The 24,852-nt window shown below is 42.2% G+C and overlaps 1 protein-coding gene across 2 annotated transcripts in view; it reads left to right on the top strand.

Annotated features, from left to right (window-relative positions):
* Positions 1 to 24,852, top strand: part of SPATA6L (spermatogenesis associated 6 like) — an 83,964-nt gene that overhangs the window by 20,661 nt on the left and 38,451 nt on the right. The window contains exons 9-13 of one of the 2 annotated variants that reach the window (XM_007065594.3): positions 86 to 129; positions 3,694 to 3,887; positions 10,491 to 10,584; positions 13,088 to 13,204; positions 21,229 to 21,793. In XM_007065594.3, the coding sequence (XP_007065656.2) occupies positions 86 to 129; positions 3,694 to 3,887; positions 10,491 to 10,584; positions 13,088 to 13,186 (431 nt within the window). In that variant the 3' untranslated portion in view covers positions 13,187 to 13,204; positions 21,229 to 21,793. Of the gene's footprint in view, positions 1 to 85; positions 130 to 3,693; positions 3,888 to 10,490; positions 10,585 to 13,087; positions 13,205 to 21,228; positions 21,794 to 24,852 lie in introns of those variants that run through there. The other variant, XM_043547209.1, reaches the window with a different exon arrangement.

The raw sequence follows: 24,852 nt of genomic DNA, 5'->3' as shown, positions 1-24,852 counted from the left end.
GTGCTAATATGTGGATGAACAGTGAAAATAGTAATGTAAGAGTAACTGCTAATAATCAGTCATTGAAATGTCTTTTTTCTTTTAGCTTTATCTTTTGATAGCTGTGAAGCATCAAATGCCTCAGTTAAGGTAATTTAAAAAATAACTGTAAAATTACATCTCTTCTGTTAGTAGTTTAATCTACATATTTTAAAAAGAGAATTAAATGAGGGGAGTTGATGGCTCAGGGGACAGTAATGGCTAAGTCTGGTTATCTGTAATGGGAAATGATGGGAAAAGCCCTGCTCTGGTTATTGCGAGAAAAAAACTCACAAATTTATAGAATACAATGTCAAAAAGTTACAGGTCACATTGTTTTCAGAAAAAAATCTTTATTTTGCCATAAAATAGGTTGAAACTATTTAAAAATCAGGCCAGTTACCCAGACATCATTACACTGGACATCTACGGAGCCAAATTTGTAAAACTCCTTAGAAGAATCTACCGCACTAGAGATCTGGCCAGGGTGACAAAGACCCATGACTTTAGATATCAAGGCTGTGACAAACCGACATGGAAATCTATTATAATAGAAATCATAGCCTAGACAAACATACAGTTTTAATAATGGAATATGGCGCCATTTGTCCTGAAGTCATCAATTCAATTCAATCTCAGAGCAGTATTAACAGGAAATCATTACTATCTGATAGCTGTTTGGTAAGCTACTGTATGTCTCTGTGAAATTAGTTAATAGTCTTAATTTGGACTGGTATTCACATAAAAAAAGCCGCTGCCACTCTGGTTGATATGGTTCTCAGCAACTTTAGCAGAAAGGCCAAGAAATAAATGTGAACTATCTCACTCCTACATGGTCTCTACACATCTGGGTTCAGGCACGTCGGTAGGATAGCACCGGAGGGTTTGCATTACTGTTCTGCAATACACATCTCCATCTCCGGTGCTCCCAATCTACCACCTTTCACCAGTACTAAATTCACTTTGAAATATTTAATCCTACCAATGTGCCAAAATCTAAGATCACATCGGAGGGAAAAAGGTTGCCCATTCTCCATTCCCATTCAATCATTGGCCACTGTAGTAGGTGTTTTACTTTGCCCATTGTGATTATATTTTTTCTGATTTTGACACTAGTTCACAAAAGATCAGACCAAATCATGTCACACAGACCATCAAACAGCCATCAGATACTGACAACTGTCAGTCATCACCAAGCTAGCCAGATTAACCGAGAGGTGGAAAGTTCCATATCCTATTACCAGTTCTAGGCTAGGAGTCAAAAAGTGCCCTCCAGTGTTCACTTTTTACTCTTCTCTAAATAAAATGGCTCTTGAAAAGTGATCTATAATATGAATAAAGTGTGGATTGTTAATAAATGCTGGTTGTTTTTCTCCCTAAATATCAATTTCATAATTCATGAGGTATAACAGATATTAGATCAGAGAACCCTTCCTCACCTCCTTGCTCTCCGTTGATCCAAAATGATGTTGTATGGATAGAGTATAATACAGCTGAAGGTTAAGATTCTGCAAAATCCCTAACCCAGAGCCATTCCTGTTCTTATAGAATGACTGAAAGAGAATATGAATGGAATAGAACATGGTGAAAGGATAACGATCTACTGCTATTAGATGAATGTTGAGGCATGGGAAAATCATTTATTTCCAGAAAAGGAGATGCTGATCCTATGACACTGTTCTCTTATAGTGACTTTATTTCTATTGTCCCAAGTGACTGATGTAAATGTAATTATTTTAGCTATTGGATAGTCATGCCACAGATAGGTGTACTAGTGTGCTGCACTCTTACTCACTTGCCGTGTTCTGGCTAGCTTAGAGAATTTGCCTGTTGTACTAAAGGGGAGAAGGGAGAGGTGTCCAGGGGATTAGCTGTATGTGTCCTTCATCTCTGGAGAGATAGCTTTAAATCCTGCTTTAGATTACTAGAGGAAATGAGTTTGTTGTTCTTACCCTGGTTCCCATCTGCCCATAAAACAAAAACACCAGGCTGTCTTGCACAGTCAGAAGTCTTGGCTCAAAAGAGATGTATGGGGTTGAAATAGATATGGTCATTTTGGATCAGGATTGAGGTGCATTATGGAAAGTTGCACCACATTTACCTGGTTTAATCAAGATAGCACTATCAGTGTTAGTTCCTAGCACTACAATCTACCCATAGAATAAAAAAGACTGTGATCAGAGACTAGCTTATCCATCAGCATCCATGACCAGGTGTCAGCACACAGGACCATGTGCAGGGGAGCAAAACGATTGAGCTGACTTGCCCTGGTAGCTAGGCTAGGAGGAGCTCATTAGCTTGACCTCAGGAATGTAGAAGACTAACGAGGAGTTCTCTGAGCCAAGAGAGAGTCACATGGGTTGACCAGAGCTATTACAGGGAGGATCCTGAAGCTTAGGCTGCTCAGGAAGGAGCTCGGGCTAAGATTTGCCTCAGCCCTTGCATTAGTTAAGAATAAATGCAAACGCCAGGGATGGGGTGAGTTTGGACCAAAATCTGTTGTGCTTGTGCTGCATTATGAGTGAAGTAAAAGTTTTGCCCTTTTACAGTGCCCCTGAGTCTTTCTCCGTAGCAGAATATCTGATGAGTGAGCTCATTTGGAAGTCACCCTGTCTGTGGTTGAATTGTGTTACACTGCTTCATCACTGACTTGTTTGAACAGTAAATGGGAAAGTGTCTTACAGGTACATTTTTGTGGCAAACAATTGAATGAGGTACTTGTGCCCTATGTGGCTCTTCTAGAGAAAGTGTGCCAAATTCTGTTCTCCTTATTACGGAGCAATGTCATTACTCCAGTGAGGTGTGTTGGATGGGTATAACTGGGACAGAATTTGACACATCACATTGCAACAGGTTTGGATTCTACAAGGTTTCTGTTGGGTTCTAGCCAGAGAACTGAAGAGCAGTATCCAAAGTCGGACTGCTTCAGGGACTGAGAGAATGGAGTTGTTTGCTTGGAGTGACATTGTTGCACAAGCTCTGGCCCTGTATTTAATTATAAGCTCTATAGATAGACCTCTTTGTTGTCCTATCACAAGCACCTTGAAGTCGATATTACAAAAAACTCCCAACTGGCAAATTCCCAACTGGCAGGTGCGGGTTGTTTATAGGCCTTTTTCACTGCCCCACTTTGTGTTGTTTTTCTACTTAATCTCTTGCAACATCAAAAGTTAAGATGACTGACTGTGTGGGAAGGAGCTTCATTCTAATACAGCACAATTAAGGTTTAGAGCTTTACGGTAGAAATAGCTTGCTTATCTGATCCTACGCTACGCTACATTTTCACAGATAAACTTGTTTCTGACTGGCTGAAATATTGACTTTTATTAGCCTTTGTTAGTGACTAATGGTTAGCTGTCCAACAGCGTGATAGATTCTGCTTATTATTAGAAAATGTGGCTCACAACTAATCAGAGCTTCTGTTTGGTCCAGATTTTTGAAGTGTTCCCATTTACCTGTCCAGATCTAGGGTTTGCTCATACTTAAAACTGTCCTTTTATACATATGGCATTATGAGTTTTCAACTTCAGCCTGATATTCCCCACCCCCTCTTCATTGCAACAAAATACTGCAGACTGTCACTGTTTGCTCCCTTCCTCTCCTTCTCTCTCTCCCCCCTTTCCCCTTCTCCCTATGTCCTTTCTAACTAAAGAAAAAGGTTTCTTTGTTCCACAGGTTATCAGGGAACCGGATGAACAGACCACATCTGAACATGATTCATCATCTCTTGAAACAGATGAACTTGTAAATTACCCTGGCAGTTCTCCTACTCAAGGAGATTTGACGTTTCACCGCACAGCATCATTTGCCACCTCCCCACATTACAGATCACCTAGTCCTGTTCGGAGTCACTCTCCTCTGCAACAAAGGTATTGATCCTTTATAAAAATCAGTAATTGAGTGACATGGTGCTGTAGGTAGGAGCAGAGATGTTGAATGACCAAAAACATTCACATTCAAGCTAATTTCTAAGGGTGTTGAGTTTGTGACTCTCAGATACGTTTCTGTGGATCATTTTGACAATACTCAGAGTGATTATTGAAAGATATAGACCTGTGAGAACAAGTGTGGGAACTTAGGAACAGCAATACAGCAACAAACCAGTGGTTCTTCGAGTCTAGTATATCCTGTCTCTGACAGTGACTAATACCAGATACTTGAGAGGAAGGTACAAGAACCGCATTATGAACAATTGGGGAAAAATACATTAATAGAAAAAGTTTCTTCCTAACCCCAGTCAATTAATGGTTAATGGCTTATGTTCTGATACGTGAGATTTATGTACTGTACAGATCTTTTAAATCATACCTAATGTAACTGGATGTTCTTATTAGCCTTAAAAATGCGCTTTTGACCTCAATAATATCTAGTAGGAGTCAGTTCCACACACAACTAATCCATTGTGTGAAAAACAAACAGACAACAAATGTATTTACTTTCATCAGCTTTAAATTTGTTGCCTTTAAGCTTCACTGACTGCCCACCTTGTTCTTATATTGTGAGAAAGAGTAGCTAGGATTTATCTTCTCTGCACCATTCACTAGTCTTTATACCTCTGTCATGGCCCAAGGTATTTGACTTTTAAAACTGAACAGTCCCAATCTTTTCAATCATAGAACCATAGAATCATAGAATATTAGGGTTGGAAGAGACTTCAGGAGGTCATCTAGTCCAATCCCCTGCTCAAAGCAGGACCAGCACCAACTAAATCATCCCAGTTAGGGCTTTGTCAAGCTGGCCCTTAAAAACCTCTCAGGATGGAGATTCCACCACCTCCCTAGGTAAACCATTCCAGTACTTCACCACCTTCCTAGTGAAATAGTGTTTCCTAATATCCAGCCTAGACCTCCCCCACTGCAACTTGAGACCATTGCTTCTTGTTCTGTCATCTGCCACCACTGAGAACAGCTGAGCTCCATCCTCTTTGGAACCCCCCTTCAGGTAGTTGAAGGCTGCTATCAAATCCCTCCTCGCTCTTCTCTTCTGCAGACAAATGACCTCAGTTCCCTCAGTCCTCATAAGTCATATGCCTCAGCCCCCTAATCATTATTGTTGCCCTCCGCTGGACTCTGTCCAATTTGTCCACATCCATTCTATAGTGGGGGGCCCAAATCTGGACACAATACTCCAGGTGTGGCCTCACCAGTGCCGAATAGAGGGGAATAATCGCTTCCCTCGATCAGCTGGCAATGCTCCTACTACTGCAGCCCAATATGCTGTTGGGCCTCTTGACAACAGGGGCACACTGTTGACTCATATCCAGCTTCTCGTCCACTGTAACCCCCAGGTTCTTTTCTGCAGAACTGCCGCTTAGCCAGTCGGTTCCCAGCCTGTAGCAGTGCATGGGATTCTTCCTTCCTAAGTGCAGGACTGTGCACTTGTGCTTGTTGAACCTCATCAGATTTCTTTTGGCCCAATCCTCCAATTTGTCTAGGTCACTCTGGACACTATCCCTACCTTCCAGCGTATCTACCTCTCCCCCCAGCTTAGTGCGAACTTGCTGAGGGTGCAATTCATCCCATCATCCAGATCATTAATAAAAATGTTGAACAAAACCGGCTCCAGGACCGATCCCTGGGACACTCTGCTTGATACCAGCTGGCAACCAGACATCGAACCGCTGATCGCTATCCGTTGAGCCCGACAATCTAGCCAGCTTTCTATCCACTGTGAAAGGGTCAGGCCAGATGGCTACAAGAGAGTGCTAGAAGGCAAATATATTAGCCCCAGGTTAAGTAGGTCCCTTTTCCCTGGGTAAGGTAACAGGGAAGGGTCCAGAACAATCAGGAACTTTCTGGAAACAATTAAGGCAGACAGGCTAATTAGAACACCTGCAGCCAATCAAGAAGCTGCCAGAATCAATTAAGACAGGCAGGCTAATCAGGGCACCTGGGTTTTTAAAAAAGGAGCTCACTTCAGTTTGTGGTGTGCGTGTGGGGAGCAAGAGACGCAAGAAGCTGAGATTGAGAAGGCATACTACTGGAAGACTGAGAAGTACAAGCATTATTAGACATCAGGAGGAAGGTCCTGTGGTGAGAATAAAGAAGGTATTGGGAGGAGGCCATGGGGAAGTAGCCCAGGGAGTTGTAGCTGTCATGCAGCTGTTACAGGAGCCACTGTAGACAGCTACAATCCACACAGCCCTGGGCTGGAACCTGGAGTAGAGGGCGGGCCTGGGTTCCCCCCATCGCTCCATCCCCCAACTCCCTACTTGATACCGGAGGAGTTGACCTGGTCTGTGGGTTCCACCAGAGGGGAAGGTCTCTGGCCTGTTCCCTGATCCACTAGATGGATCAGCGGAGACTGCGGGGATTGTTCTTCCTACTTTTCCCCATGCTGGCCAGTGATGAGGCTAACTGAGTGAACAGGAGATTTGAGCCACGAAAGTGGCCAAACTGAGGGCTGCTGTGAACCTCTGAGGCGAGCAAATCCGCCAATAAGCGCAGGACCCACCAAGGCAGAGGAGGAACTTTGTCACACCACTTTATAATCCATTCATCCAATCCATACTTCTTAAATTGCTCTTTCTTTAATGTATCTATCTATAAATAGAGTCTGAGTCTTACTTTAACCTGATAGTCAGAAGTTGTTTGATATCATTGCTGAGTTCAGTCCACCTATCACCCTGAAATATGTTAAGGGCTGTTGATTGCCTTGGCTGAAAGGGGAAATTTGTTGCCAAAAGTACATGAAGAATGATTTCTTTGGTGTCCACTGGTCCTGCATTGCAGAACATGCAGGTCAGAGGTTAGAACAGTTTGTTGGCAGCCACATGTTGCATCGGAGGAGGCTGCAGCTAGTTCGATATTATTTTGGAGAAGAAATGGAAAAAGCTCCACACTTCAGAGAGCACATGGGAAACTTAACAGGACAGAAAAAATGGTCTTTTTTCTGAGACAAATTGTGAAGAACATATCTTATTGTTTGTTTATTTGTATTGAACCAGAACCTTGTTGTGCTAGGTGCTGTACAAACACAGAACAAAAAGGCAGTCCCTGCCCCAAGATCTTAAAATCTAAGGAACAGTTGTATCTCTGGTTGGGTCTTTCCGAATAAATGATAATACCACCTTCCTCCCACCCACCCCCCACAGCCCTCCGTACACAGAGTATTTTGGATATCAATCAAAATAACTTTTAAATCATTTTCCATTTGGCATCAATCCAGCAAAGCACTTAAGCATGTAGTTAACTTTCAGCATGTGTGTAGTCTCAGTTTTGCTACAATAAAGTCACTGGGAATATTCATACGCGTTTCATTAAGCACATGCTTCAGTGCTTTGCTGGATCAGGCTCTTTGTCAGGAATGGCTCGTTGCTGAGTATTCCTTGTCCAGTTTTCACTGATTCTCTGACTGCTAGGTTCTATGTAGTATATAGGCTGAAGAGTCCAGAAAGATAATGTTCCATTTACTTTCTGTTTATAGGTCTGTGTAACGGATGGGAAAATAGGTGCTTCTGTGTGAAAAAAGAGGTGCTGACTAGCCTCAGACTTAGGATGGTTTAAGTTGGCTAAATTCCCCTCCATTGCGTGCCATGTGAAAATAAAGCACTGGTGACTCTTTATCTTCAAGAGATCATCAACAACAGAAAAACACAGGGTTGTAAGAGGGTTCCTCTAATATGTTTGTCTGTGTAGATGGGACAAATTGTATTGCAAAGGATTGTGATGAGGTGCTCAAACAATTTTAACTATACTATAAATGGACGATTAGGGCTAAACTTTCATATTCAGATGCCTAAAGTTCAAAAAGTTAAGTATCCAGTCCCTTTAGTTATACAACCCAACAGGTACGAAAATAGCTGTGGTGTTTTAGATGAATAAAGCATCCTTTTACATGCTATTTCTTTAATAAAGAGCTTTCCTTCCTTCATGCTGCTCCAATGGTTTTCTGGCATGACCAGTTCTCTGCTCAAGCCCCTATCCTACCCTCTCTTTCTGGGCAGACAACTGCCTAAATATCTGACTAAAATCATTGATACCTTCAGGGCAGCCGGGTTGGGTGGGAACTTAGAAAAATGGCAGCCCCTTATTTCACAGTGTAGTAGCATGATTGTTTTGTGGAAGAGGCCGTCTTCACCAACTCAGCAAAGTCCAAATCTCCAAATCTCGCATGAAACTCTTGATTATGGCCACAAGGGTAAGATGAACTTGTGGGGCCAAATTTTCAAAGTGGCTTCTTTTTGTGCACACAGTTGCCTGCACATGTGATTTTTGTGTGTGCATGATCTCTTGGATGTGTCAAGTGATATCATTTATATGTTCAAACCCAATGTAAGTGTATTTTATGCCCATTTTGCACATGCAGACAGAGCTTCCATTAGGAAATCACTTGCAGATGCCAATGTGCAAAAAAAAAAAAAAAATTGCATGTGTAGAGGCCATGTTTTGAAAACTTGTCCCATTATACGCAGCAGCGTGAATGTTATTGGTACATGCATGGTTTGTGTCTGAGATTGGTTATCTCTATGAGCAAACAGACAAATTAGGCAGCTTTTTCAGAATAGGATTTTGAAAAGTTTAACTCATTAAATCTAAGGGTGTTTTTTGTTGTTGTTGGAAAGTTGTGATTTTCTGGCAACTTATGAAATGGCAGCTTGGGGAGATAGTTTTGTGGTGCTATATACTGCAGGGCTAAACTGAGACAGTGGTATCAGAGTAACATTGGCGATCATGTGGACTGCACTTAAAGAACTGGATTCTTTCTGTTCATTATCATTATGTGCAGCCCTACAGACACTATGTTGGCTCTGCACTTTGTGGATCAGCGCTGTAAAATACTGTTTTCTTTTACTGGAGTTGCAAAGCACAGTTACGCTCTGAATTGCTGCACATAATGGAAGTATGGTGCTGAGAGCTGCACTTTGCTGACGGATACGTGTTGTTCCTTGGCGGTTGATGTTTATTGGCTATAAGAAGAATCATTGTCGTGCTTTTCATGTTCATTTACTTTAATGTGAGGTTTTGGACAAAAGAAAAATTCATCTTTATCCTGGACTTTATCTCCCAAGGAATAAAGGAGCAGTCTGGCCTTTGCTTATAATAGTCAAAGCAGGTGTAGCTGCGCTACTTCTCAGTAATGTTAAAGCACATTGATTAATCCTCACACCTCTTCTGTGAGTTAGGAAAACAGCATTAGGCCATGTTACCAAGTGGGTACCTGAGGCATACAGTGGTTAAGTGTCTTCACCTGAAAGTAAGGGAGTGGCAGAGCAGGCTAGAACCCAGAGGTTTGGCCTTCTGTTCTAACCTTTTGACATTGCCTGCAAATTTTACTTTACTTAGTCATTTCCTACTTGTTATCAATGCACTGGTCCTGCCCAAGAGAGTACAAATCCTGCACTGCAGACCATACTAGGCATGACTTAAACTGAATGTCGAAATTGCCTGGAGGCTTCAGTGATAATGTTAATTTATGCATTTAGTTACGTGGCAGAACCATCTATAATGCAGTCTTTTAAAGATGTTATAGTTGATTGACAGCACTTTGTTCAGGGAAGTGAATGCTGCCAGCAGGGGAGGGGAAGACTTCTTTGGATTATTTTGCTGTATTCAGTGCGGGGGAGGAGGGATGGTCCAAGAGAGCAAAAGACAGCATCAAAGGGGAGAGAAAAAGAATGATGGGGAAAAGGAAGATATTTGAAGAGACAGGGGAAAAGGTTAGGAAAAATGAGGAGAGCGTGAGGGAAAGAATGAGGTGGGGAACCTGGGGTGGGGGAGAGAGGAGAAAATGCCAGCAAAAGGAAAATGGAACATAATTCAAGGGAAGGCGTGGGAATGAGCAGTAAGTATCACCAAATGTGAGCAGGGAGAGAGGGTGAGTGAGCGAGAGATGAATGGAGATAATAAAAAGCTGAAGGAAATGGCAGAAAAAAAGAAAAATAGCTTGAAGGGGTAAGTGGGTGGTCTGTGAGAAACCAGCTGCCGGTAAAACGATTGCACGTTTGAAAATAATAAGTGTGAGGGAGACAAAAATGAAAATGAGAGAGGAAAATGTTCATAAAGATACAGAAGGGCAAAGATGGGGTGAAAGATCAGAAAAGGGAAAGAATGAGAAGAAGGAAGAAAATACCAATTGGGCTTTAGATCAGCAGGGCATGTAAATATGTGTCTAACTTTAAATATGTGAGTTGAAGTCAATGGAACTACTCACATGCCTTACTGAACTGTGGCCTTGGCCACTAATATCTGTTAAGATACGTTATTAGAATATGTCAGTTTCTCCTCTCTTCTTCATTTGTACAGTATTAACACATCCACTTAAGAAAAACACAGCCAAAAGATTGCTGAGTCCCATCTTAAGTGGATCCTTTAAATCGTGGGTCATATTCTCAATGACATGACATATTTTGTGTTTCAGGAGGGCCAAACACCCTCTTTATGAATTATGAATAAGGTACTTGGCGGAAAAAATAAAATGTCTTTATGACAGAGGAGAATTTGGGATGTGACTGTTTTGATACATTTTTGCAGGTTATATTCCAATCCTCATTTCAGTTGGGAAAAGATCCACAAGAGAGTGCAGAATCTCCTAACCTCAAACCAGGCAAAGCAGAGACTTTCCTTTGTGAGTATTAATATTACAACTTGAGAGCAGCTGGTGCCGATGTGACAGTGTCACCTAATTATCTGCACTTCCCAGGTTATAGGTTTCTCTGTCCACTCAACCTCCCACTGCCCCCGGTGACTTATAAATGGTACAGCTGGGTTTTCAGCATCCAGAGTACTCACCCAAAGATGTCTGGCTAGGTCTGGACTAGGTATTGTCTCATTGGTATTCACCCAGAGGTGAAAGTAAGCCTGTCCGGTTCGGTCCGGTGTACCGGCAAGAGCCAGTACGCCGTGCCGGACCGGACCAGCTTCCTCAGGCTGGTGCTTTAAAGGGCCTGGGACTCCCCGCAGCGGCCGGAGCCCCAGGCTCTTTAAAGTGCCCCAGAGCCCCGGGGCTCCCAGCCACCTCTGCAGCTGGTAGCTCTGGGTGTGATTTAAAGGCCCCGGGGCTCCCAGCTGCAGCCGGAGCCTGGGGCCTTTAAATCTTGATTTAAAGGGCCCGGCCCGCCTCTTCCAGTTGGGGCTACGCCTCTTCTGGTCGAGGCCATGCGCCCTGCTCAGGACTCCGGAGTACCGGTAAGTCCTTTAAGTTACTTTCACCCCTGTCCTCACCACCACTTCTGTACACTACACAAATGCAGCAGTGGTGTCCATGGCTGTAACAGAGAAGGGAATGAGAACGTAAGGGTGACTTAGGATAAAAAGAGGTGTAATAATGTTGGAACCCACACTCCGTAATGCATGGAGAGATGAATTAACAAAAGGAAATGGTTTCAGTACAATTGCTGAAGCACAAAGGCTTTTTTGATACCTCTTCTGCGGCGAGTCCATATGAATAGCACTCTGAACTATCTTGAGGTGTGAGCCACTGTACTTGTGTTCATGTATGAGCCTAACCTGCACAGTGGCCAGCTGGATGCCTTTATTAACAGGTATCTCTTTGCTAATATGGGGATCCAGCGTTCCTGGATCTAGCCTAGTGTCCCATGGCAATTTTAAATAAATAAATTGGCACTTCACAGCCCTGCTTTACCATGGCTGCCTTGCGCAAATACCTACCCGTTCAGAGGTACTCAAAGCATTCCACACTGTTTGGCCTATTTCTAATGTAACAAATGCACATAATACATTTCATTGATGCTAAAAGAGAAAGGATGTATATCTGAGCCATGATGCCCTCTCCCCAGGCCAACTATATGATCCTTACTGATAGCAATATCCCCACCGAAGTTACACAAAGGGTGAAATTGGTTCTCTCAGTCTCCCTTTACCCACCTGTAAAATGGGATTAATAATAAATACCAAACTCATAACAGGATGATAGAAGTCAACAGGAGAACTTGCATGAATAAGGGTTGCAGGATCAAGCTTTTCATTTCACTGGGATATTTAAGAACTCTGGATCTTAAAATTCAAACAGTTGCTGTCACACCCTGATGTCACAAAGGGTGCATCGGCCCTGCATGCTTCTTTTGGCGGCCTGTAGCGTACATCCCATGTACACTATAGCATAGTTATAAGTAGCAGTGTAAACAGTGAGGCATGGCTTAGGTGAGTAGAGGAAAGGTGCACCTGAAGGATGTGGGTGTGCATGTGAGTTACATACTCTACATGGCTCTCTCCATGTCCAAGCTGTGCCTCTCCTTCTACACTTGCTATTTTTAGCAGAGTAGTGTCCTGCTGCTGCCCCACTGCTGAAGCTTTTCCCCACTGCCTTGCCTCTGCCAGAGCCTTTCACTGACACATGGAGCTACACATCAGAGTGTGGACGTGGTGTTCTTTTCACTGTGGAGTATAGCTACATGTACACCACATGCCGCCAAAAACGGTGTGTAGTGTAGACATAGCTATAGTGCCATCCAGTGTAACTGACCTTAACTCCACTTAGAAAAATGTTTATCATGAAGTCAAACAGAGCCAACATTTATACTCTCTAGTGAGCAAATCCACTTCCCAGGGCCACATTAATCCCTGCTATAACTCCATATACTTTAGTTTAGTTACACCAGAGATGACTTTGAGCCGAACGTTTAAGTGACTTGCCACACAATAAATCAATGACAGAGCTTGGAGTAGAACGCAATAGAGCTTCCCTTTCAGTCCACTGAGCCACACTGCCTCTCTGGAACCCTACATTCAAAGTAGTCATGTACCTACAGCTCTTTTCTGGTCATAAAACTTCTGTAGTCATTTTGTCTCTGCTCTTCCCATTATTTTCAGTTTATACCTTGTATCAATCAGGAACTGTTCTTGTTGCATAATTTCAAAAACTTCCATATGGAGACATATTTCCAGTGAGTTTACTGAAGCTGGTGTTACTTGCTACTATCTCACTGACATGATTCCAGCCAATAACGCTGGGAAGTATAGAGGACAATCTCCTAGATTTATTGCCCTGAACTTATAGTAATAAGTAGTTTTAACTCCCCTGGAAACAGCTGATAGGTTTGCTTTTGGCTAGGTACATTAGCAGTGCTTATGAAGATGAACAATGAAATTAATCGGACAGGTTTTTTCAGGGAGCCACTGATTCTGAAATTGATGATGTCCTTGAAAGAAGGTCCATCTCTTTGAGGAGTTCCCCTCAGGATGACTCATTGGAGCAAAGATATTACTAAGCAGTTGTCATGAGAAAGGTAAGCTGCTTAAATGCTTCTCTTCACCTTTAGATTTATTGGAATTATTTCGGATCCAGGAAATTTATAAATTTCTAGTATTTCTGCAGGAGAATCTGTTGTAAAAGTATTGTGACAGGGTCGGGCCAGATGGCTACAGGAGAGTAATAGAAGGCAGATATATTAGCCCCAGGCTAAGTAGGTCCTTTTCCCCTGGATAAGGCAACAGGGAAGGTTCCGGAACAATCAGGAACCTTCTGGAGACAATTAAGACAGGCTGATTAGAACACCTGCAGCCAATCAAGAAGCTGCTAGAATCAGTTAAGGCAGGCTAATCAGGGCACCTGGGTTTTAAAAAGGAGCTCACTTCAGTTTGTGGTGAACATGTGAGGAGCTGGGAGCAAGAGGCACTAGGAGCTGAGAGTGAGAACGCGGACTGTTGGAGGACTGAGGTGTACAAGCATTATCAGACACCAGGAGGAAGGTCCTATGGTGAGGATAAAGAAGGTGTTGGGAGGAGGCCATGGGGAAGTTGCCCAGGGAGTTGTAGCTGTCGCACAGCTGTTCCAGGAGGCACTCTAGACAGCTGCATTCCACAGGGCCCTGGGCTGGAACCCGGAGTAGAGGGCGGGCCCGGGTTCCCCCCAAATCCTCCCAAATCCTGGTCAGACACAGGAGGAGTCGACCTGGACTGTGGGTTCAGAAAAACAGCCAAGCTGAGGGCTGCCGTGAAGCTCCAAGGCGAGCAAATCCGCCAATAAGCACAAGACCCACCAAGGTAGAGGAGGAACTTTGTCACAGTATGCTAAACAGCCCTATTTCCTGACTATACAACTGTAATTTACTTGTAATTGCCAAAGCAAGCTGTATTTTTTGTGTTCTTAAACTACCCAGTCACTTTAAGAATCATTATACCCAAAACAGTGACTCTAAAAGTGGCATCTTGGGTTCCTTGTTTGTCGTCTCTCTAGGATACCGTATCAAATTTCATTAGTTTACATGAAAAACGTTTCTCTCTCTCTCTTTCTCTCTCTCTGTGTCTTTTCCCAGCTGCCAACGCTGCAAACATCATAGTGGGATCTGAAAGTCATGACAGGTTCTTTCTGGTTAGTCCATCAGCACTGGCAGCAAAGATTCTGTAGCTGGAACTTTGTTTAACAGTTCTCGTTAGGTTTTTCAAATGGGTCTAGGCAAGTTAAGGTGCCCAACTTCCACTGAATTTCAGTGGAATTTGGGTGCCTAATTTTCTTAGGCTCTTTTGCAAATCTCAGTCACTGTTATAAGAGAGAACAGAATCCATCTCAGTCTCCCTTAGATGTGTTACCTTTATATTATTAGTAGGAGTAAAAAACTGGTCAATTATTAAATTAGGAAAAATTACTGAGGTCTCTAGTGTATGGTGACATGGCTCAAGATACATACAGGGAGCAGATTTGATGAATAAGAAGGTGGCATTTTTACACAGCCCCTTTTCTGACCATAACCACACTTTAATTTGTTTCTATTTGTCAAACATTTTTCTTCATTGGAGACCTTATTTTAGATCCAATGACTCAGTGTTAAACAGCAGTCTGTGGTTTCATTTCGCAGCCAGCAAATGAAGGGCCAAATTCTATCATCCTTACATTGAGTGAATGCTCCATGGTAGCATTCTCTGAGATGCTCCCAGCTCCACGCAAAGGGCCAGTTAGACAGGCAGAACTGCAGAGTCTCAATGCGTGGATGAGACAATGGTGTAGGGAGGAGGGGTTTAGATATATTAGGAACTCAGGAAACTTTTGGGAAAGGGGGAGCCTATACAGGAAGAACGGGCTACAACTAAACCAAAATGGAACCAGATTGCTGGCACTTAACTTTAAAAAGGTCGTAGATCAGTTTTTAAACTAAGGGCTGGGGGAAAGCTAACAGGTGTGGAGGAGCACGTGGTTCGGACATCCCTTAGTGGACGATCTATTAATAAAGAATCTCTATGTCATAATGAAGATGAGAGGATGGAAAATGATAAAATACAGGCAGGGTCTGATCAGAAACAATCAAATAAAGAAGAGTCCCATTCAATTACATCGTGTAATGGCAGACAGCTAAAAGGAGACAAATTTTTAAAGTGCTTATATACCAGTGCTAGAAGTCTAAATAATAAAATGGGTGAACTAGAGTGGCTTGTATTAAATGAGGATATTGATATAATGAGCATCACAGAAACTTGGTGGAATGAGGATAATCAATGGGATACATTAATACCAGGGTACAAAACATATCAGAAGGACACAACAGGTCGTGCTGTTGGGGGAGTGGCATTATATGTGAAAGAAAGCGTAGAATCAAATGAAGTAAAAATCGTAAATGAATCAAACTGTACCATAGAATCTCTATGGATAGAAATTCCGTGCTCTACTAATAAGAATATAGCAGTAGGGATATATTACTGACCACCTGACCAGGATGGTGATAGTGATTGTGAAATGCTCAGGGAGATTAGAGAGGCTATTAAAATAAAAAGCTCAATAATAATAATCGGGGATTTCAGTTATCCCCATATTGACTGGGTACATGTCACCTCAGGATGGGATGCAGAGATAAAGTTTCTTCACGCCTTAAATGACTGCTTCTTGGAGCAGCTGGTCCTGGAACCCACCAGAGGAGAGGCAATTCTTGATTTAGTCCTAAGTGGAGCACAGGATCTGGTCCAAGAGGGGACTATAGCTGGACCTCTTGGTACTAGTGACCATAATATAATTAAATTTAATATCCCTGTGGCAGGAAAAACACCAAAGCGGCCCAACACTGCAGCACTTAATTTCAGAAAGGGGAACTACACAAAAATGAGGGAGGTTAGTTAAACAGAAATTAAAGGTTTCAGAGTAGCAGCCGTGTTAGTCTGTATTCGCAAAAAGAAAAGGAGTACTTGTGGCACCTTAGAGACTAACAAATTTATTTGAGCATAAGCTTTCATTTTCTCTATGTATATAAATCTCCCCACTGTATTTTTCCACTGAATGCATCTGATGAAGTGAGCTGTAGCTCACGAAAGCTTATGCTCAAATAAATTTGTTAGTCTCTAAGGTGCCACAAGTACTCCTTTTCTTTTTAGATATTAAAGGATACAGTGCCAAAAGTGAAATCTCTGCAAGCTGCGTGGAAACTTTTTAAAGACACCGTAATAGAGGCTCAACTTAAATGTACACCCCAAATTAAAAAACATAGTAAGAGAACCTGAAAAGAGCCACCATGGCTAAACAACAAAGTAAAAGAAGCAGTGAGAGGCGAAAAGGCATGCTTTAAAAAGTGGAAGTTAAATCCTAGTGAGGAAAATGGAAAGGAGCATAAACACTGGCAAATGAAATGTAAAAATACAATTAGGAAGGCCAAAAAAGAATTTGAGGAACAGTTAGCCAAAGACTCAAAAAGTAATAGCAATTTTTTTTTTAAAGTACATCAGAAGCAGGAAGCCTGCCAAACAACCAGTGGGGCCACTGGACGATTGAGGTGCTAAAGGAGCACTCACGGACAATAAGGCTGTTGCGGAGAAACTAAATGAATTCTTTGCATCGCTCTTCACGGCTGAGGATGTGAGGGAGATTCCCAAACCTGAGCCATTCTTTTTAGGGGACTGTCCCAAATTGAGGTATAATTAGAGGAGGTTTTGAACAAATTGATAAATTAAACAGCAATAAATCACCAGGACCAGATGGTATTCACCCAAGAATTCTGAAGGAACTCAAATGGGAAATTGCAGAACTACTATCTGTAGTCTGTAACCTGTCATTTAAATCAGCTTCTGTACCAAATGACTGGAGGATAGCTGATGTGACGCCAATTTCTTAAAAGGGCTCCAGAGGTGATCCTGGCAATTACAGGCCTGTAAGCCTGACTTCAGTACCGGGCAAACTGGGGGTTGAAACTGTAATAAAGAACAATATTGTCAGACATATAGATGAACATAATTTGTTGAGGAAGAGTCAACATGGTTTTAGTAAGGGGAAATCATGCCTCACCAATCTGCTAGAATTCTTTGAGGGGGTCAACAAGCATGTGGACCAAGGAGATCCCTTGGATATACTGTCCTTAGATTTTCAGAAAGCCTTTGACAACGTCCCTCACCAAAGGCTCTTACGCATAGTAAACTGCCACGGGATAAGAGGGAATGTGCTCTCATGGATTGGTAACGGTTAAAAGTAGGAAACAAAGGGTACGTATAAATGATCAGTTTTCAGAATGGAGAGAAGTAAATAGTGATGTCCCCTAGGGGTCTGTTCTGGGACCAGACCTATTCAACATATTCATAAATGATCTGGAAAAAGGGCTAAACAGTGAGGTGGCAAAATTAAGACCCAGGCAGACAGTGAAGAGCTACAAAAGGATCTCCCAAAACTGGGTGACTGGGCAACAAAATGGCAGATGAAATTTAATGTTGATAAATGCAAAGTAATGCACACTGGAAAGCATAATCCCTACTATACATATAAAATGATGGGGTCTAAATTAGCTGTTACCACTCAAGAAAGAGATCTTGGAGTCATTGTGGATAGTTCTCTGAAAACATCCACTCAGTGTGCAGCAGCAGTCAAGAAAGCGAACAGAATGCTGGGAATAATTAAGAAGGGGATAGAAAATAGGTCAGAAAATATCATGTTGCCTCTATATAAATCCATCGTACACCCACATCTTGAATACTGTGTGCAGATGTGGTCGCCCCATCTAAAAAAAGATATATTGGAATTGGAAAAGGTTCAGAAAAGGGCAACAAAAATTATTAGGGGTATGGAACGGCTTCCGTCTGAGGAGAGATTTATAAGACTGGGACTCTTCAGCTTGGAAAAGAGATGGTTAAGGGGAGATATGATTGAGGTCTATGAAATGATGACTGGTGTAGAGAAAGTAGATAAGGAAATGTTGTTTACTGCTTCTCATAACACAAGAATTAGGGGTCACCAAATGAAATTAATAGGCAGCAGGTTTAAAGCAAAGGAAAGGAAGTATTTCTTCGCACAACGCACAGTCAACCTGTGGAACTCCTTGCCAGATGATGTTGTGAAGGCCAAGACCATAACAGGGTTCAAAAAAGAAGTAGATAAATTCATGGATAGATCCATCAATGGCTATTAGCCAGGATGGGCAGGAATACTGTGCCTAGCCTCTCTTTGCCAGAAACTGGGAATGGGTGTCAGGGGATGGATCACTTGATGATTATCTGTTCTGTTCATTCCCTCTGGGGCACCTGTCACTGGCCACTGTCAGAAGACAGAATACTGGGCTAGCTGGACCTTTGGTCTGACCCACTAGGGCCATTCTTATGTTCTTATCCCATTTAAGTCCAGGGGAACATTGCCCAATTAAGGACTTCAGAATTTGGCCCAAAGTGATTTAGTTCATTTGAATTTTAAAGGACAAATCCTGTGAGTAAACACACCTATCAGCAGATCCCTAAAGAGTATGTTAAATATTTTCTTTTCCATCACATGCTTTTCTTTCTTTCTTTTTTTTTTTAACCTAAATGTCACTCATTTTGATGGGATATTAACATTTTTTATGAATGGAAAACTGGGCAAAATTCTGCTCTCAGTTACTCATGCACAAGTTCAACCCTGTTAACTTCAGTTGAGTGGCACACATATAATTGAGGGCTTACCTACAAGGGCGAAAAGCTTGGAGCAGCTACTGCAGAAAAGCTATTGCAGGAAGTATTCATTTACACAAGCCCTCAGGGAGTGCCTTTCTCCACTTTCCTCTGCAGCTGAGGATGCAATACAACGAAACGGATAGTTCCAACCTTTGGATAATGGAGTTGATCCAATAAAAGATATTACCTCACCCTCCTTGTTTTATTTTACTAGGTTTTGGATAATCAGGGTCTTATTGTAATTCAAATGGGAATTTGATTGGGACACCAGGATTAACAACAATCATATTCTTGCAAAAGGAGCCAGAGTATCCTTGATGACCACCCTGCAGTCAGGACCCATCTTGCATGTCTCATCTGAAAGGTCTCCTCTCCGATAGCACAGTGTCCCCAACACTATACAAGGACATAAGTTCAGTAATACCTAGGGCCTTTTCTTATATAGGCACCTATTACTCCCACCCCTGTCTTGATTTTTCACACTTGCTATCTGGTCACCCTAGTAATGTCTCAAAAAGAAGTGTTCCACTTTTCACCGGCACTGATGCCTGCTGCAATAAGGGCATTGCTGGGGGTCCCCCATCCAAATATAAAGAAGATCTCACTCTTAGCTTATGACATCTGACAAGATCACCTCCTGACGTGGTGGAATTGCAGACAGCAGCCCCTCTAGTTCTTTCTCCTTTGCTATACATGGCATCCGTGTGAGCAGCCACCAGTGCTGGCAAGACTAGGGTGACCATAAAGGATGGCAAGAAAGGTGGAAATTCCCTACTTGCTTAATTTGCACCGATTCAGCCTATGTGATTATTTATAGAGGAACATGGGTTCTAGTCGTGCAGCTGCTCCTCAGCCTAGCACTACATTCTCTTCAAGGTGTGCAGTGACTTTAAGAAACGTTATGTAGATCCTGTTCTGTACAGCTGCTGTCACAATTGATGACACTCTTGAACCAGATGCTGCTTATAACTGACTCTGAAATGCCAAGTATAATTTAAAATGTAATTTTCACAGATGGCAATAACTGGTTTTCTTATTGCCTGAACTAAGAGGCTAAAGGCTGAGTGGGCATGGAGACTGTACAGCTTTCTCACAATCTACAAGTGTTCCCTCTAGGTCAGATTTGAGTCACATGGGGGAGCTTTGTGGTGGCACTTGCACTGCCACTGCTCATGCTGTATCTGGTTTATGGATTAACGAACTACCGCAGTCTCCACCCTAACCAAATTCTCCTATAGCCTATTTAAACCCATCTCATTTTTTAACAGGAATCCATCTCCAAGGCTGTACGTGGCTAGAGGTGCTTCTCTCAGTGAGAAGTTTCACAGAGCACTGATAGTGCTTCTGCTTGAGAGATGTAAAGTTGCACTAAAGACTTATTTTGGCTGGTAGAATTACACAGCTCTTAGGCACTTGAAATATTGACTAATTGCAATAGGCCTCCTGAACGTCCGGTTTAACACAGCAAATATTCTGTAAGCTGTCTTTGTGCTTACATATATACTGGTTATATAGTCAGTACTTAGATGGCAAATTTCATGTACTTAATTGCATAGTAATTAAATTTTACAACAGAAAATCCTTGTGACAGGTCTGGTGGTAATTACTATAGGCCAGATTAATCATTTCCATGGAAGATTTGTGGGAGCCAGAGAGACTGGGAAGTTTCCCCAAATCATTTTGGTGGAGATAGGATGGGCACAGTGTGTGCAGAGGGTTCAGCCCCAGAATTCCTAACAATTGATCCATAGGAAGCCAGGATCATCTATTCATAGACCCTGTGCCCCCCACACTGACTCCAGGGCCCTGGGTGCCCTAGCGAGCTCCTTGGCAGTACATCTGTAATGGCAGCTCTTTAACAGGGTTTCCCTCCGAGGCCACTCCCTCTTGAACATCCCTTCCAGGGATTTTGAGGTCAATGGCACAAAGGCGAGCTACAGAAAAAGTAATAAAGTCTTAGGTTCTCTTACCTTTTCAGTTGACTCTGTGCAGTTTTGAAGGGGATAATGTGCATAGTAGAGAATGGGAACTGTGCCACAGAGAGACTGAATCCCCTTCTTAGGAAGCAAGGTAAGATCTGCACAAAAGGATAATAATCCTGGTCCAAAGCCTGCAGACCTGACTCAGGCAAAAGTCACATTAGACTGGGCGGGAGTTTCACCCAAGTTAGGAGTGCAGAATTAGGCTCTCTTTGTTTATCCTTTAGGTATGGGAAACATTGTTCACTGGAGGTTAATTAGTAAGTACATTAAGAGGACTTAATTTTGTGTCCTGTAACTTAAAGTAGTTTTTCAAAATTGTATTTCTCCAAGATTAATTTTACAATAACAAAAAAAACGACTTGCCTGGAAAACAGACTTCAGAAATGATTTTTTAAACAAAAATTCTTGGAGCTATTTTGTAATATACACTCTAACTCCTTTAGCAGGGACAACTCAGCGCCTGCTGTACTCCAATTTGAAGAGTTGAGACCGACATCTCCATCTCAGAGTTGATCAGGGGTTCATTTTCCATGTGGTGTTATGTCTAATCTCTTTCTTAACATGAGACTCTGTGTTGTGCTGGATAAGCACAGCTGACTAAATGATTGCAGTGTGTGGCTCAGATATCATTTTCATAAGAGTGTGCATATATTAGCACATTAAGGACTAAAAATAATAGTAATGGTGCTGCAGATCTTTGGGCCTTGGTTGTTGGCTGAATTTTCTGCAAGTATCACGTTTGGAATTACTTTACCACTGGGACTGTTCCAGCATTAGAACTGACTATCTAGAATGAGTTACTTTTTTCAGAAGTCAGTTCTCTTCTCAATATATGCACATCATTCTCATTGGTGCACTTATATAGAGAGAAAAAAGACCCTTTGAACACTGAATTACTGTATGACATACATTTTTTCAGACAACCAGTTCAAATGAACCTGTGTTAAATGTGTATCCTTTCTTGAAACATTTCTTTTAATAAAATATTTCAAATAATTTCTTTATATAAAATAATTTTATTTAAAATGAATTTGTAATAAAATTATGACGATAGCATCTAGGACCTTTTCTGCATGTTTAACTGTAGGCTTGTCTGGTGAAGCACCATTTATGGTGTTATGCTAAATTATTATTCATAATAATAGCAGAGAATTATAGTGAGAGGTTTACCAAGAACAAAAAACCCACAGAGGGTACAGAGAAATAAGAGAAAGTCATAGATGTAAACACTGGAAAGGAATTAGAAGAGATCTTTGGAGGGAAACTAGAGGTTCTGCTATAGCCCCACTAAAATGCATTGGAGAGAGTCAGAATGAAAACAGTGGCATCATCCCTTCCAGTGCCTTGATCCTACCCAGATCTATGCACATGGTTAGCTTTATGCGGTGAATGGGACTGCTCAGAGTGAGTAAAGCTAAGCACATGCTCTATCTTTGCAAGATGAGAGCCTAACTAAAGACTGGTTTCAGAGTAGCAGCCGTGTTAGTCTGTATCCGCAAAAAGAAAAGGAGTACTTGTGGCACCTTAGAGACTAACAAATTTATTTGAGCATAAGCTTTCGTGAGCTACAGCTCACTTCATCGGATGCATGCTCAAATAAATTTGTTGGTCTCTAAGGTGCCACAAGTACTCCTTTTCTTTTAACTAAAGATTGTGAGTCCAGCTGTCCTCATAGACTCATAGACTTTAAAGGACCATCATGATAATCTAGTCTGACCTCCAGCTAACCCTTAAATGAACCATTCTAACTCATGTAGCTGGTAGGTTGTTGGCATCCTTTCGTCTGTGAGAGATGGTGGGAATTGCAACCTATGATGTAGATGTGCATGTGCATGTGACTGAATAGTCCAATCCGAGATTTGCATGATCTTTGGCAGTTATTGCAAATGTATGTATCTTGGTTAGAAGCTCCTTGCTTCCTACGGGCTCTTTTCTCTTCAAGCTGTAGGAGCCAGCTCCTGTCTTGCACTTTGATAGCTTGATGGAGATGATGGTGCCGCTTGTTACGATCACTTGCCAAGATTTCCCATTGGTCAGGATCAATCCCAAATTCCTTCATATCTCACTTGCATGTCTTTATACCGAAGCTTGAGACGTCCTGTTGTTCCCTCTGATAGCTCCCCGTATAGCATGTCCTTGTGTGTGCATGCATCTTCCAACCTACTCAGATGGCCCAGCCAGCGCAGTCATCTTTGCTTGAGCAGGGCTGTCACACTTGGTAAATTTGCCCTTTGAAGAGCCTCTGTATTGGTGACTTTATCCTGCCATTTGGTGTTGAGTATGCGGCATAGACGACATAGGTGGAAACTGTTTAACCTTTTCTCCTGCTGTGCATAAGTTGTCTGTGTTTTCACAGCATACATTAGAGTGCTGAGGACACAAGCTTGGTACACGAGCATTTTGGTTGTTCCATGCTCTTTTAGTTAGTCTGCTAAAGGTGGTGGCAGTCTTTCCAATGCAAACATTTAGCAGCCTGCATTTCATGCAGGTAGCCTCATTGAATGCAGCGAGCCTGGTTATTCTATAGCTGCACATAGGATCCTAAACGAAGCTGAGCTTTGTATAGGAAGGAGAGAATGAGCTGAGCCCAGTCAGGAGTCTGTTCTATAACAAAATCAATGTTATGTAATATTCCATTGAGAAGCACGCCCATTTCAGATAATAATTGAACCTTTTCAAGAAGCCCACTTTTGTTGGTGAGATCTGGCCTTTTCAGAGTTGTAATATGAACTGCCTTGTCTGGTCTCTGGGAACCAGCTCTATTGCCCTCGACTGATGGCTCCCTTTCGCTTCAGTCTATCAGCCCCATGGGTTTGTGTGAGAGTTTTAAACCATAGACTGACAAAGAGATGGTAAAGGGCAAATGACACCATCCAGACATGAGAACAGAATAAATAAATACAGAAAAAGACCATTTTCAGTTTCCCATTCATCTGAATGATAGTCTGCAATACTGTACTACATCTGCCACCATGGGAAGCTGTGTGAAGGCGTAAATCAGCAGCACTCCCAAGGGGATCCCCCACATGTGAGAGCACTGCTGCCTTCTTCTAAGGTCCAGGGTCAGACTGCTAGGACAGTAGTTTCCCAAGGAAAGTAAGTAAGTGCTTGAGTTTCCCTGCAAGACAGTGGGTAGGAGAATGGAAGGAACCAGCTCTGTAATGTGCATCCTGCCTTTAGGCATCCATATTAGACTTTATTATAATTAGAATAAGTGACTGAGATAATGCTTCATTATCTGTTCCCTGTAGGCTACCTCTTGCTCAGGGCTGGATTGTTGCATCCTAGGACTGCTCATGTGAGTAAGGGTTAACAGGATTACACTCACAGTCATGCTCATCCATCCTCAGGAGTGCAATCGGAATAGTAAAGTAGGAAAAAACAAAAACTATTTTTAAAGCCTTCCAGATTCTCACTGGAGGCATTTTATAGACTGCTGAGGTAGAGAAGTGTTAAGGATCACGTCATTTGCCGATTTCAACATTCACTTTGTTTAGGCTGTTCAGCTGCTGTGTGGTATTCATCCAAACCGCACATTGCTGACTTCTCTTTGGTTTTGAAGGCTTTTTCTTTGCAGTCCATGAAATGCTTTTCAGAAATAGAAAAGCCATTCATGAATTAATGAGGAGTTAATGAAAAGTCTGGGTAATGATCTCATATCTATAGAAATGAGCTCAGTCCCATGTCAGCTGCTGGTAATAACCAACACACAGCTTTTTCTTTACCAGCACTCCCTTATTTGAAATGTAAAAGTTTTGCATATTATTTTTAGCAGTGAGACGCTAAGTCTGGTACTGGCTCAGGGAGGGACTAGAAGTCTGATAAATCTTTTCCATCTATGACCCCGTAGGTTTGACCCTGCCTGGCCAAGACTAGAATTGACGAGTGTCCTGCAGTCCCCATCATTCCCACACTCATGGTGTCTTGTCTCTCCCATATAATGTCTCACTTAGCACCTGCATTCTATAGTAAGGATTCTGTTATGCCCCCTGAGGACCAAATCAGCAAAACCTGTTGTCTCTCTCTCACCTACTGTAAGTGACATGAGGGACACCCTGCCCCAGGAA

Source organism: Chelonia mydas, chromosome 5, assembly GCF_015237465.2.
Source record: "Chelonia mydas isolate rCheMyd1 chromosome 5, rCheMyd1.pri.v2, whole genome shotgun sequence".
NCBI lineage: Eukaryota > Metazoa > Chordata > Testudines > Cheloniidae > Chelonia > Chelonia mydas.
The sequence above is the reverse complement of the archived record's forward strand: the minus strand, read 5'-3'. Positions and strand labels throughout refer to the sequence as shown.